This window comes from Molothrus aeneus, chromosome 8 (assembly GCF_037042795.1).
Source record: "Molothrus aeneus isolate 106 chromosome 8, BPBGC_Maene_1.0, whole genome shotgun sequence".
NCBI lineage: Eukaryota > Metazoa > Chordata > Aves > Passeriformes > Icteridae > Molothrus > Molothrus aeneus.
This window is the reverse complement of record NC_089653.1, coordinates 21252106-21265892: the sequence shown is the minus strand read 5'-3', so window position 1 is coordinate 21265892 and position 13787 is coordinate 21252106. Positions and strand designations below refer to the sequence as shown.

The 13787-nt window shown below is 37.5% G+C and overlaps 1 protein-coding gene across 3 annotated transcripts in view; it reads left to right on the top strand.

Moving 5' to 3' along the window:
* Window positions 1-5539, top strand: part of KNDC1 (kinase non-catalytic C-lobe domain containing 1) — a 57298-nt gene extending 51759 nt beyond the window's left edge. For 2 of the 3 annotated variants that reach the window (XM_066554116.1, XM_066554115.1), the window contains exons 25-30: window positions 130-212; window positions 1484-1634; window positions 2045-2167; window positions 2269-2328; window positions 2940-3097; window positions 3354-5539. In XM_066554116.1, the coding sequence (XP_066410213.1) occupies window positions 130-212; window positions 1484-1634; window positions 2045-2167; window positions 2269-2328; window positions 2940-3097; window positions 3354-3585 (807 nt within the window). In that variant the 3' untranslated portion in view covers window positions 3586-5539. The remainder of the gene's footprint in view (window positions 1-129; window positions 213-1483; window positions 1635-2044; window positions 2168-2268; window positions 2329-2939; window positions 3098-3353) is intronic. The other variant, XM_066554117.1, reaches the window with a different exon arrangement.
* The last annotated feature ends 8248 nt before the right edge of the window (window positions 5540-13787 follow it).

Below are 13787 nucleotides of genomic sequence, written 5' to 3'. Positions count from 1 at the left end.
GGCTGTGATCCCTCTCATAATTCATGCAGGTGGGGTGGGAGGAGGACCATACTCTGTCATTTTTATCCCCAGGCATTTTAAAATAACTGCTAGAACTAACAGCAGATATATCTTGCTTTTTTTGTTTAGGAAGTATTTAATAAATGTCATCCAGTTCACTTCCTGAATTCCAGAGCACTTGGCGTTAAAGACAAATGTGTTACTGTGCCAAAGTAAGTTGTTTGTTTTAACTACACTTCGATTATGTTGATGCACAATAACTTAGAGTGTGACACTTTTAATACAGCCAGAAACAGAGAAGCAATTTAAATACTTAATATTTTTTTTACGGACTAGGTAGCCTTTTTATATGGGTTATTTAATTGCAGGAGATTTCATATGTGGATATAGGTATGTACCTATGCACATGCATTTATGTGAAAGGCCACATTTTCCAGGTGATTTCTTTGAAATCTGAAGTGAGTTGAGGCTAAAAGTTCTTATTGCTAAGAATTTGCATTGGGAGTTGCTTGAAAGTTTCATTTTTGGCAGGGAAAACGTGTGGTGGGTTGTGATGTAGATCTGTGGTCATTAAATATGTGTGTGTGTATATGAAATCTCAAAGACATTTTCAGTCTTACAGAATAGCTGAGGTTGGAAGGCACCTCTCAAGATATGTAGTCCAACCACTCTGCTGAGAGCAAGGTCAGCTAGACCAGGTTGCCCTGGGTTGTGTGCAGTTGGGTTTTGAAGGTGGATGGAGATGCCATAACTTCTCTGTACAATGCTCCTTCTGTATGTTAGGGAGATGAATTATTGGTATTCAGAGAAACACAGGAATTTTCCTATAGTTACTGGAGTGATTCCCAACCGAGTTAAATCATTTGCTCATCAGTAATTAATGTTTCAATCCAACCACATAGACCTAATTATTTTTATGATGGTCTGCTTCTTACATACTCAGTGGATTCAGTTAGCTTTTAATTAGTAGTTGTTAATTGCACTGCTTATGGTAGATTTTTGCTTCTAAGGATAGGGAATGAACATCTAAAGCAACTCAGGTTGTTCAATGGCCAAGATTAGATCACCTGTTTTATACAGATTTTGGGGCTTAGTCATGGGAAACAACATGTGTGGTGCCATGTGATATCAGGCTGAATTTCTTTTGTGGCTGCAGTTCTTGAGTTTGGGTTTCTGGCTGTTATTTTGTGTCAGATTGGCTGGGGTTTTATTATGCACTAATGAAAGTGGTGAAAGTGTTTTTATGTACAGAAATGTGTCCTGTATGTGCTTATTTTTTTATCAGATATACTTACCTTGTAATTATAAGGAAGAAGAAGTAACATGGCTCACTACATAAATCATGAAGTATGAAATGAAGATGCCAAGCAATGTAAAATTATTTTTAATGGTTAGAAGTTGACATCTTCACAATCAAGGTTTTCTTTAAAAATCCAGTATCAGCCAGAATTATTTTTGCCTTTTTTTTCTGTATTTTCCCCAGGGCAGTTTCTGCTGAGACAGTTTCCCTTAAAGTCTGTAATCTCTTTCTGTCGAAGTGCATACAAGACCAGTACCTTCTGCAATTATTGAAAAATGCAGACAGTATCAGCACCTGGGTTGCTGCTGAAATTGTAACATGTCACACAACTAAGGTTTGTCATTGTTTATTGTACTATTAGCTACAAAACAGTTATGTATTTGTCATTATCTATGACTTGTTATGTAGCAAACCTGCAAGAAATAGTCTGAAATACACCTGTGAGTGGGCAGTTAACAATTTGGTTTGTTGTCACAAGGAGGGTCTTGGATGCTTTTTAGTAGCAGGTGTCAAAATCTGACAGAATGTAAGAAATGGATTGTCTGAGGGGAATATGGGTCAAACTTTCTTCAAGGACGCTTGAGTGGCAGGAAGGGATAAACTGTGTGAAGGGAAATGTTACTACAGTCAGGCATTTTAAAAACAAATTGAAAAGGAAATACCTCTTCTTCCTTCTCATTTAATTTTATTATGTAGATATACTGTGTATATGTGTATATTATATATATGTTAATTTTTTTCCAGCGGCAGGTGAGCTTGTTATCAAAATTTCTTCTTATAGCCAAATGCTGCTATGAGCAAAGAAATTTTGCTACTGCAATGCAAATCCTAGCAGGCTTGGAAAATCTTATTGTACGACAGTTGCCAGTAAGTTTGGGACTCTGTTCTCTAACCATTTTGCTTAATATAACCTCGTTCCAATATAGAAACTAATGTGAAAAAATATATATATTGTGTTTTATTCTAAGGCCTGGAAAATTCTACCTGCAAAAATAGCTGAGATAATGGAGGAGCTCAAGGCTGTTGAGGTATAGTATAAAGTTCTTAATGTAAAATTACATCTTTGGGGCTGGAGAAGGTGCAAGATCTGCTTAAATGGGTGTCTCTGCAGGGTGAAAGCCATAATTATTACTTTTGTGAGTTTAATTTGATTGCGGACTTTTTACTCTTAATCCAAGAGTTTCCATAAATTTTAATCTCTGTATTTCTTTAACATTTGTCCTGTGTGACAAATCAAAATTTCAAAAGTAAGGTAAAACATTAGATATGCTACACTGCATTAGAAGATTTCTGCAGAAGCTTTGCAGCTGTAATGTGTTTTGAAAAATCTTAAGTGCCTATTTTCTTATAGGCATTCTTTTATTGCTCTGTACAATTTTGAAACATAGTGAGGTTTTAAAATGCAGTTTTGCCTGTGATTTAGAACAATGGAAATTATGTATGAAATATCTTTTGATTAAAGTTACTTTGTGTACTTTAAAAATTTTGCCACCAGATTAATTCATAGTGTTGTCTTCAACTTCAGTGCCAGAAGTTAATATTCATGACAAATAAATAGATGGTGTTAAGTACATGGAGAACTTGTAAAACCTTCCCCAAGACTTAATGTGAGATTAATCTGTGTGCATTTTTTAACTAGGTGTTTTTAAAAAGTGACAGCTTATGTCTGATGGAAGGAGACAGATTCAAAAGTCTTCCAACAATTCCATCAGCCCATGTTTTGGCTATGCATGTCCAGCAACTTGAAACTGGAGGATTCACAATGACAAATGGAGCTCACAAGTGGACTAAACTTAGGTAATTATTTTAATTATGTGCATATATCACCTATGTTTTTTATTATTGTCTAATGAGATAATGAGAGCTAATGCAGCATTTCACAATTAACAGTTCAAATAGTTCCATTTGTTTACACATGTAACTAGAGGTATATATACAATAGAATAAAGTGCTGGATGCCTTTGAATTTCCTTTAAGGTTTGTTTTTTGGTTATGCTTTTGTTTTTATCACCAGCAAAACAAACTAATCTTTTTTACCATGTTCTCTTACAAGAAATATTGCAAAAGTTGTGAGCCAAGTTCATGCCTTTCAAGAGAATCCTTATACATATGCACCAGATTTCAAGCTGCAGTCTTACCTCAGACAAAGAATAACTCATTTTAAAGATGCAGACATTTCTGCCTTGGCAGCTGACAACTGTGCCAACTTCCATCAGGTACCAGCAGAAAAACATTCTCGAAAAATTCAGGACACCCTGCGCAGGATGAAAGCAACATTTCAGTAATTATTTATGTTTCACCTGTTCTATTCTGGGTCTAGACTGTAAAACTGGATTAAGTTGGCTTCATCTACTGGACCTACTTCCAAGAAAATACTTAAGTGAAGCAACATAAGATACTTTCTCAAGTTGAAATTATTGTATTTCATAACATGGAATTATAAAATGCTGACTAATGAAGTTTGAATCACTGGCAACTGAATGGCAGATCAAAAGAATAAAAAGAGAGATAAAATTAAAGAGAGTATAGATGAAAAGGCTTATTAATTTTGTTACTCTTCTTTATCATAAATAATTAATTAGCCTGAAAACCAATATCTAAAAAATACTGTGGAAAAAAGTTACAATTCCAGCTTCTGTTGCCAAGTTGGCCTAGGAGAGTTCAAAATATAGTTCATTAAATATTGAATCTATTTTTATATAAACACAGTGCACTTATATCCTGTCACATTGTGCATATAATTCAGAAACACAGATCCTCTGCTGTTCATCAACTGTTGGTGTGTCTTGCTTTTATGTTGTGTATTATGAAAACTGTAACTGACATAAATAATTGGCTGTCTATTTCTCCTACCAAGGAAGGAGAGGAACACTACCGTTCAACTTTTTTTTTTTAGCTTGATTTTAAAGTCATCAGACTAACCTGTTTCCAAATGAAAGTAAGATTTGAATGTAAGTATTACCAATTTGTTGCTCTGCTTCTGCACTCCTGGCATTGTGAAGACAGTAAATGTAAAATTGCTCTTTTCATCTGTATTTGGCATGAGTCACTTTGCCAATTTATGTCTGTCTGTACATTTGAGTATGGCTTTTCCTCCTGAGGTTGTTTTTGTAGATCACAGTGCTCCAGCAGCATCCAACAGAAGAATAACCATGTGAAATTTGGATCTGCAACTTGTAAAACTGTGGTGCTAACCTATTTGTAGAGCTTACAAGACCTTCTAAATGGCCATGAAATGTGTTGCTATTGCTAGAAAATTTGTTGAGCTACCCAGGTTTATGCAGGGCCAGATTGTTAAGGCTAAAAATTAGTTAAAAATACAAGTATTTCTACCAGAGGGAGAAATGGTAGTGTTGAATGAGAAGTAGGGAAGGGTAAGAAACACTTAAGCACTGTTCTGAAACTGATTTGCTTAGAACTGTGTTTAAAAAATTAAAAAAGAAAATGTTTTGAGAGAAGTGAAGGGCAGATGTGAAGGAAGTCTCTCATCGAGTGTTACTGATGGAGAAGGATAATGATGTAAGAAATGGCAGCATGTACATGTCTGGTGTTTTGCAGTTGTACTGTTGTGTTTGACAGAAATGCATGTGCACATGCTAAACTGTAGCTTTCTCAATGTATAAGAGGAAGGCTTCTCCTTTTCTTTGTCAGTAACAGCAATATTACATTTCAACCCTCTCTCATCTTCCTCAGTAAAAATACAGTGTGTCCATACTTTCCTTTAAATACTCAGTTACTTTTTCTTACTAATACAATACTACTAACTTTGGGCTCTTATTGGTTTAAACACTGAAGAACTCAGTCCTCAACAGGGTTTTCTTGCTTTTGTCCTACTTTTAATATGATTTATTTTATTTACCATATGTAGGTTTAACATCTCATTAATTATAGTATTCTGACTTACCCTTAGGGAAGTAAATCATGTTGCTATTTCTCTAAAGATTGTCAAATGTGAAAACATTTAATATTTTCCTCCTACCTTTATGATTTAAGAATGTTAATAATAACCTTATCTTCAGACATACATTTCACATATTTTATCTGTATGCATTTATTTTAAATAATTGGTTTTATTAGTAGTTATTTGGGGTTTTGTCAATTAAAAATTACCATTCACTTAAACCCACACCTTGCCTTTGAATGACAGTAAAATTTTAAGTAGCATAAGTTTTACTAATGTAAAATACTCCACAAGACTTGCTAATCACATGATCTTAATAAATTCATTTTATACAGTTACCAGTCAGACTTTTGAAATTGCTTTTGTGAATTTTCTTATCATTTATATTTTGCACTCATGAGAATTAGCTCATGTATTTCTTAGCTCTGTGTTACTACATCTAGAAAATATTGTTTATTCTATGACAATAACTGGTGCTATACAAGTTTTTAAAAATCAGCTCATGTCTTCTGTAAGTGCTTCAGTGTATCAAACTTTATATTCATATTAATGGATAGTATTGAGTTATGGTACTACTTTGGGGTGTTTCCATCAATCAGGCATTTCAGATTTTGTATTTAGGCACCACCCCACAACAACAACAGCAGCACAAATATTAATAGCTAATGAAAAGATTTCACATTTTGAATTCCTACTTTAAAATTCCTGCAGCAAGCAAGTTTAAAGAAACATTTAATGTGGCTGTTTTTAATCCATCAGTGAATGACAACAACTCTGCAAATTGATGCTTATTTGCTGTCATATGTGATAAAATTCATAAACAGTAACAGTAGTCAATTATTCACCTAAGTAGCAAAACTACAGGATAATCAGCTGCACAGTCATAGACTAGGATTGTTGGGTTTTCTGGGGAAAAGGGAAGAAGTTTGGGTTTTCTGGGAAAGAAGTGTCTTGATATCCCTTCAAGATATCTCCTAGTTCTCATTTTCTTGATGCAAGGAAGTGAAAGGGCAAGGGACTAGAAAATAAAAGGTGGAAAAGAGCAGATGATTCCTGAGATGAGAGTACAGATCCAGACATGAGCAGAGTAACTTTTCTCCGTGCAGGTGAACTACAGGTCAAAGGCTGGATAATTCTGTTAAAGACCATTGTTGGGAATAAAAAATCCCCCAAAATTAGTTCATTTAAATAAAAGATAATGGACTGAAACCTAGAGAAAGATGTGAAGAACACACTAGAGTGCCAAACAATTGTGTTGTGATGTTTAATCAACTAAGCTGATGAAATACTGAATATCCTAGGCTGCATCTGAAAAGTGTGAGGATGATCTCTTTGGAAATGTCACATCAAGACTCTCATTTATTGTTTCTCCAGACAAGGGGATGTGTTGAAGTACACTGTCCTCACATCCCTGCCCACACCACCTTCTTATCCCTCTGATGACAGCCTGGATATGACTTGCTCTGAGCCCAGCATGAGCACACTTCAGATATAGCTTTGTGTATACAAGCAAGTGCTGGAACCATAGGGAAGAATGTTATTGTTTAAGATTTTACAGTGTTTAATAGATAAACTGTTGAAAATCTGCATGTGGAAAGCAATCAAGATGAAAGTAACCATGGAACAACAGAGTACATGATTCAAAGGACAGAAAGAGATTAAAGAAGCAGAATAATAACACTGGACTTCAAAAAAGCAAAGTTCAACAAATTCAAGGAATTGAATTGAGATCCTGGGGAAGGAGTTAAAACACAAAGAAAAGTTCAAGAGAGCTGAGAGTTTCTAAGAAGAGTTTCTAAGGCTGTATTTAAGTATAACAACAGTCTATCCACATGCAAAGGAAAGAAAACTCAGAGAGCACTGTGGCTGCATTAGGGGCTCATCAATTACATGAAAAAAAAATCAAAAAAGAATACTGGGAAAAAACCAGAAACAAGACAGCTACATTATCAAGAGCAAATATAAAAGAACAGCACGGCAGGTTAGGAACAAAACTGGACAGACAAAAAATTTTTATCGGCAAGTGAAAAGCAAAACAGTAAAAATGGATTTTTAAATATCTTTCTATTATACAATAAGAGCTCTCTGCTTACCAGAAGAGGTAAGTATCAGATGGTACAAAAGCCTGGAGTGCTTGCTGTTCCACTGCCTCCCCTCTAAATAATGCCTGTCATAATCAAAGTTAACCAGGAATGCAGGTCAGAGGCTATCAAGCTAATTAGATGTATCATTGCATTAACTTCTGATTAAAGCTGTTTTATAATAATAAGAAGGAAAATTGAAATAATCTTGGAATTACAGTATTTTTGATTGAGGAAGAACAAGTGAGTTTGCAGAGAACCAGAAAATAATACTACTTTTTAAAAATGGACAAGACCACAGGAATGACTGGAAAGGCAAGGTAAAGAGAATGACAGAGAATCAGCCAGAAAGATTTTGGCACTAGAAGAGTTACTGAAAAAGCTGTCTGAAAATCTGCAAGCATAGAGACTAATTGAAAAGGCTGGCATGTTTTTGTCCATGAAGTAACTTTTAAATGACTTAATGGTCAAGGTAACTGTCCCAAGAGATAAAAACAGCATGTTGTACGTTGAAGTCAATGAATGCTTTGACAACAGCTCTTCCTGGCCTGATTATATATTTGGTTGCTCAGATTCAGATGATGGGCCTCTAAGGTGAATACACAAATGGTTAATACATAATTTCAAGGGGTAATTAACATGCTTGTTGAATTGTGAAGTGAATTGAGTGGGGTCAGGACTATGCAGATGTTATGAGTGAAAAGCAGGTGCAGATCCCTTGGGGACAAGACACAAAATAAGTGAGAGCTTTGGCTTTATCAAAAGTGTAGCGTTCCCACAGTGGGAATCCTGGAGCAGCAATCCAAAGAGGACCCAAGGCACTGGAGCCCTGCTCAGGAGTGAAGCTCCAGGGAAACTGCTGTGGGGGTGAGTAAAGAAATCTGTGCTAATTAACATTTCATACATATGCAATGTCCTGTTTTGCTCATTAGCTGCCCCGTGTAATGCAGGTGCTGCTGTTTGAATTCCAAGATCTGCAGATGGGCTTCACCTTGGCACCCCTGCAGATGGGGGGAAGCAAACTATTCTGCCTTACAGTAATGAGGTAAAACATGCTCGGTGCACAACACACCCAGGTGGTGAGAAGGGAACTGTCCCAGTCATAGTAACAAGAGAAGACCTGCTTGGGACTCTGCATACTCTGATGAGGGAGGCAAACTATCCAGGATTACCATAAGGCAGTCTTCTCCCAGCCTACACTGTATGGAACGTGTAGGAATGTCTGTGAATTTTACTGCTGACATAAAAGGTGGGATGGAAAGCAGACTTACACAACATACAAGCTTAGAACTCACAAGAACTCTCAATTGTTATCACGTGATAACAGCTTAAATTTCAGCTTCAGTTCTTATAGTTTTGAAGGGTAAATATTAAATGAAAAATAATTACAGAGCTTCAGTAAAAATCTCTGGGGACCATAACAAATCACAAGCTGAATATGAATCCATGTGTACAGTCTGTAAAAAGAAAAGAAGAAGGTGGGGGGAGTAGACCTGAGGTGTACAAGACAGAAGGTAAACATTTTGCTCTGTTTGGCAATAGAGAAGCATCAGCAGGAATACTTTGCCATTTGGGCACTGCAGCTAGGGCACATACAGCCAAAATGAGAGAGAGTAGAGGACCACAGTAAGTATATGTTTAGAATCATAGACTGAGAAAGACCAAAAGAATTGGACTTACATAGACAAGATTGGATTGAGCAAACCTATGAATGTGAAATGTTGCTGTAAAAAATTTTAGTAGCTGCAGGGGTTTTTGAGGGGTTTTTTTTGTGTGTGTTTTGTGAAACTTAAGCACTTGATTTTGAAACACGGCTGATTTTTTTTCAGTTTTTACATTGGAAAGCTTCCTGTGAAGCACTGGAATAGGTTACTCATCTCTAACACACCTCTGAGATCTGCTTTCCTGTGAATTTTTAAGAACAAGTGAGATAAAACTCTGTCATAAGTGCCCAGGCCTCCTTGTTCCTGTGAAGGAAGGGACTCAGTAGAGATCTTCAGTAAAGTAAATTGGGCATTAATTCAAATACTTACCTGCAATCAGGGAATTATATTAATTTTATTATTAATTTAATTGTATTCCAGTCAGTTCAATTTTCAGGGGTTTATTTGCATTCTTCCACTGATACATACAAAAAGTAGGTGATGCTGTGGGATGAGTTGCTGGAACTGATGTCAGAGATGTTCTAGAGGGATGCTGAATTTCCTTTCTATACCTATACTAATGCAGTGGAGAAGTGACTTGATGCTAAAAGCAGCAGCAGGGGCAGTAGAGGCCGAGCCTGCCATGCACTATCCGTGTGCTGGGTGAGTCCTCTCAGCTGCCAGGACCTGAGTGACCATCCCGGGAGTGTTCCTGGGTACATGTAGCACTCAGGGACATGCTTCAGTGGTGAGCTTGGATTAAGGGCTGGACTCGATGGTCTTAGAGGTTTTCTCCAACCTGAAAGATTCCCTGATTCTATCACTGCCTCAGCTGAACTTCTAGCACTTCCCTTTCCTTTCTGTAGCAGTTTTCTGGCTGTGAGGTCTCTCCATGACCAGGAGATGGCACACGAGGCCCTCTGCAGTGTTTTAGATGTTGCTGCTGCACCGGGAGCAAAGGGAGACCGAAAACCGATCGGCTGTTCAGATGTCTGCCTATTAGAAACATGCAAACACGAAATTGCAGGGTTTTTTTAAATATTCTATTTGTAAAATGAACATGTATTTATAGTCAGCGTTCAGCTGTTCCGTTCAGTCTTTTAGAAACATGCACACACATCGTCATAGTCTTAAATGCTGTTTACCTTCTATCCATGTGTAATACATTCATTTCTGTAAAACCTGGCACAAGAATTACACTGCACTGTCTGAAGGAAACGTAGACATCGAATTGCAGGTTACAGGGCAGTGTTAAGCATCTTAACCCAACTATATCTCTGTCCTCACCCACTGAGCCCAGCTTTTCCCTTATCAGTAAACCAAGGGAATGTCAGGTATAAGTGAAGGCAGACATACAATGTCATTTATGCTCTGTTGCTACAGTTACATATCATGCCAAAATTCTTCTCTTCTTCAGGCAATAGTAACATTTGCAGGATACCTGATGGAAGTGACTGGAATAAGGGAAATAGGAAGAAATGGTGTATAGTGGGGAATACAGATGAAGAGGAGAAATAACAAAAAATGTGAAATGGAGAAGAGCCTTGAAGTCAGTAAAAAAAAAAAAAAGATAAAAGTTATTTCCATTTAATTTGAATAGACTGGTTTTGGAGCAATACATGGGCTTGATTTATTTTAGGTGTAAGTTAGAGGGGAAGGAAGAGACAGTAAAACATTTACACTGCTGAGACCAACACATTTCAAAGCAGCATTGTATGGCACAGACCAGGATGGGCACAGAGCTGATAGATGTCCCAGGGCTGCCAGCTGTGGTAGATCATTCCCCTGCTGGCTGACTCATCATACTCAAATGCTAACTCTGGAACCAAGGGAGAAAATTATTCATTCTTTAATAGCTGAAATTGAAAAGTTACTTTCAAGAATAACAGATGCTTTGGTCAGTATAATTTCTTTCATTTCTTTCTGAATTTCTTTAGAAAGTATTTGTGGGAAATACGAATACAATTGAAAATTTCTGATTTAATGCACTCTTTTATGTTGCTAAATGTAACTTTAGAAGTAAACATCGTGAGAAAAGAAATATCTTTCAGCAAAGACTGACAAAGAAAAAGGCCCTGATGTAAAATGTGAAGTTAGCCTCTCTGTTAGTTTTGAAAAGATTGCAAGGTGTCTAAGTGTGTCTAATTGTTTTTAAAGTCTAATTTCTAAACTAAAGTGAATTAAACCAACTTCAGATTTCTGAGCAGTTTCATTTGAGCAGTGTCCATAGAGATCTCCCTCTGGCAATATGATAGCAATGAGTGCTGAAGTAGGATTTACATTGCTGAAATTTGGATGGTTTTCCAGCTAGAATGGTTTTTCTAATAATAAATAAACAAAAGACCTTACTTCTGTAACAAGAGCAGTACATGTTCTAAATGTGGTCCTGCTTCATACTGAATTTGACTTGTTTTTAATAAGCTTAAATTTGGGTAAGGAGCCACTAAAACAAGTGTTTTCTCTATTAATATTTGCAGCATGTCTCTGCAGAATATATGTATATTTTTAAAACATTTCACTGATTCTTTTTAGCTGCTGGTGGCAGCCTTGTGTTAAGGAGCCATGGGAGCTCTTGGCATTTTAAGTGCTGTGTTGATTTAGATCAATTCCAAACATGACGAGACATTAAATTTTCATCTGTGCATTGTCAGTATATTTATACCAGGCCCTCATGGTATTTATGCACATATGGTCTTTAAATGCCTCGTGGAAAAGTAGCTCTTATTTTGTCAAAGAGGAAAGATAATTATAATAATTGATAATTAAGTGATTAGTTGGAAGCCATTTGTAATGCTTTTAAGTCCTAAATAGTGATTACTCAGAAATGGAATGTTTGGATAACATCATGCATAGCAGATGCCAGCAGCCCTCGTTTCCTTGGATGGTCTTCATTGGAAATCTGCATGTCCTCAGGTGAACACACAGCCCGGTGTGGCATGAACAGCCTGGCTTTTACTCTTTGACTTGCATCACCTCCTAGCTACTCCTAAGAACCACAAATTCCCTCTGCTCTGGTCTCACAGGACCCTCCCATGGGAAAGGGTCCCCTGCTGGTACAAAATGACAGTCCCTTCCTGAGCCCTTGTGTACCCACGGCAGCAAGGCCAAGCGCTGGCAGCTCTCCCTGGTCCCGGAGGGGAACTGAGGTCCTCACACCCTCAGCTGCTCCCTTCAGTTCCTCCAAGCTCCAATGGCGAGGGCACATCTCAGCACAATCCTGGCCCCTCCATAGTTCCAGTAGTGAGGGCACATCTCAGCACAATCCTGCCCCCCTGCAGGGCTCTGAGCTGGCTTACTGGGGCACAGCTGAGCTTTGAGCTGCAAGATGTGGAGCCACAATTAATTCTCAAAGGCTGAGATGTAATCCCAAAGTATTTCTAATTATTATCAATTATCCAATATTTCTAAATATTATCAACTGTCTCAAGGCAGCCAAGTAGGAAGTTCTGCAGAACCTCCTCAACATGAGACCAGTGTTGTGTGTGAAGATTTTTGCAAAGCTGAAGGGGAAGATACTGCCTCCCCAGAGAAGGCAGCTGTGTATTCTGCAAACATCTGCATAGAGTATTGCCATTATCAATGGTAATGGATCTCCAGACTCCTGCTAGTGGCAATCGTGTTGGTATGTCTGAGCTCTTTGTCTCTGCCCCCCTGTAGCAGCAGAGTAAAAGCTGCTGTCTGTCCCTGTCCCTGCCCTACTCTGACAAATTTCATTAGCACGAGCAGGTTTGCATCCCATTGGTAATATCACTTGATTTCAAACATGGTATTTCTGAATAACAGTTTAGCAGGAGATTTTCAAACAAGCATTTAATGAATAATGAATAGAGAAAGAAGGCAGCTTAAGAATATTAGATAAAATTAAACTAGCAGGTGTTAAATATTGTAGCAGTCATTACATTCAGCAGTCATCTGCTACCTGTCCAGGAGACTTACACACTCTATGTGTAATGGAAATGAGATTTGGTTTAATCTTGTCACACCATGATCAATTTGTGTCTCTGGGAGCTCAGCATTTGACACCATCTTTCTGCAGTGCCATTTGCTTCAATGCAATGCAATTAATAAACCAGCAGTGTATAAAGATGTAATTTGCAGCTCAGATGGTAAAAAGTCTTCAAATCAGTAAAGGCAGATGTATCAGTGGATGATAAAACTCAATATTTTCTATTTTTAGACCTCCATCATAGGTCATATATTCTTTTTGTCCTATATGACAGCTTGCCAAGGTCTATTTGTTGACATAAAGCTGGAAAAAGTAATGTCATAGAAATAGACTATTTCATATTTTTTAAAGTATTTGTATAGAGATATATCCGTTATATAGAAGAAAATAAGTAGCATACATTATACATAATATTCTGTAAGAACTAAGACTGGAAATAATTCTGAGCACATGGGATGTTTTTTTCTCATTGGGATGGGATTGTGCCCCATCTGTGGTGCAGAATGCTGTTACAGTGATCAGAAATACTTAAACTGAGAAGGAAGCTCACAGAAAAGTTACACTTTCTTTTTCTGATGTTCATGAGAATTAGTCCTTGAGAATGGCATTTTGCCTGGCTGCAGGGGAGGCTTGGCAAGACTCTGCAAGCTGCCAGTGGCACTGATATTCCCAGTTCTGACTGGAGAGCTTGCTGCCAGGCCACGTGTTAAATGCAGCTGAGTCAAGAGCCTTGTCCTTCAGCAATTCAGGGAACAGAGCACATTCCTGTCTGTCTCCTCTCCATCTCCTGCCTGCTTGGTCTGCTCTGTGAGATAGGTTGCCAACAGGACTGTCTAATGCTCAGAAGTTCTGTGATTTTAAAATTTATCCTCAGGTCTGTGGTGGAGGAAGTCTTCACATTTACCTAAAGAAAAGA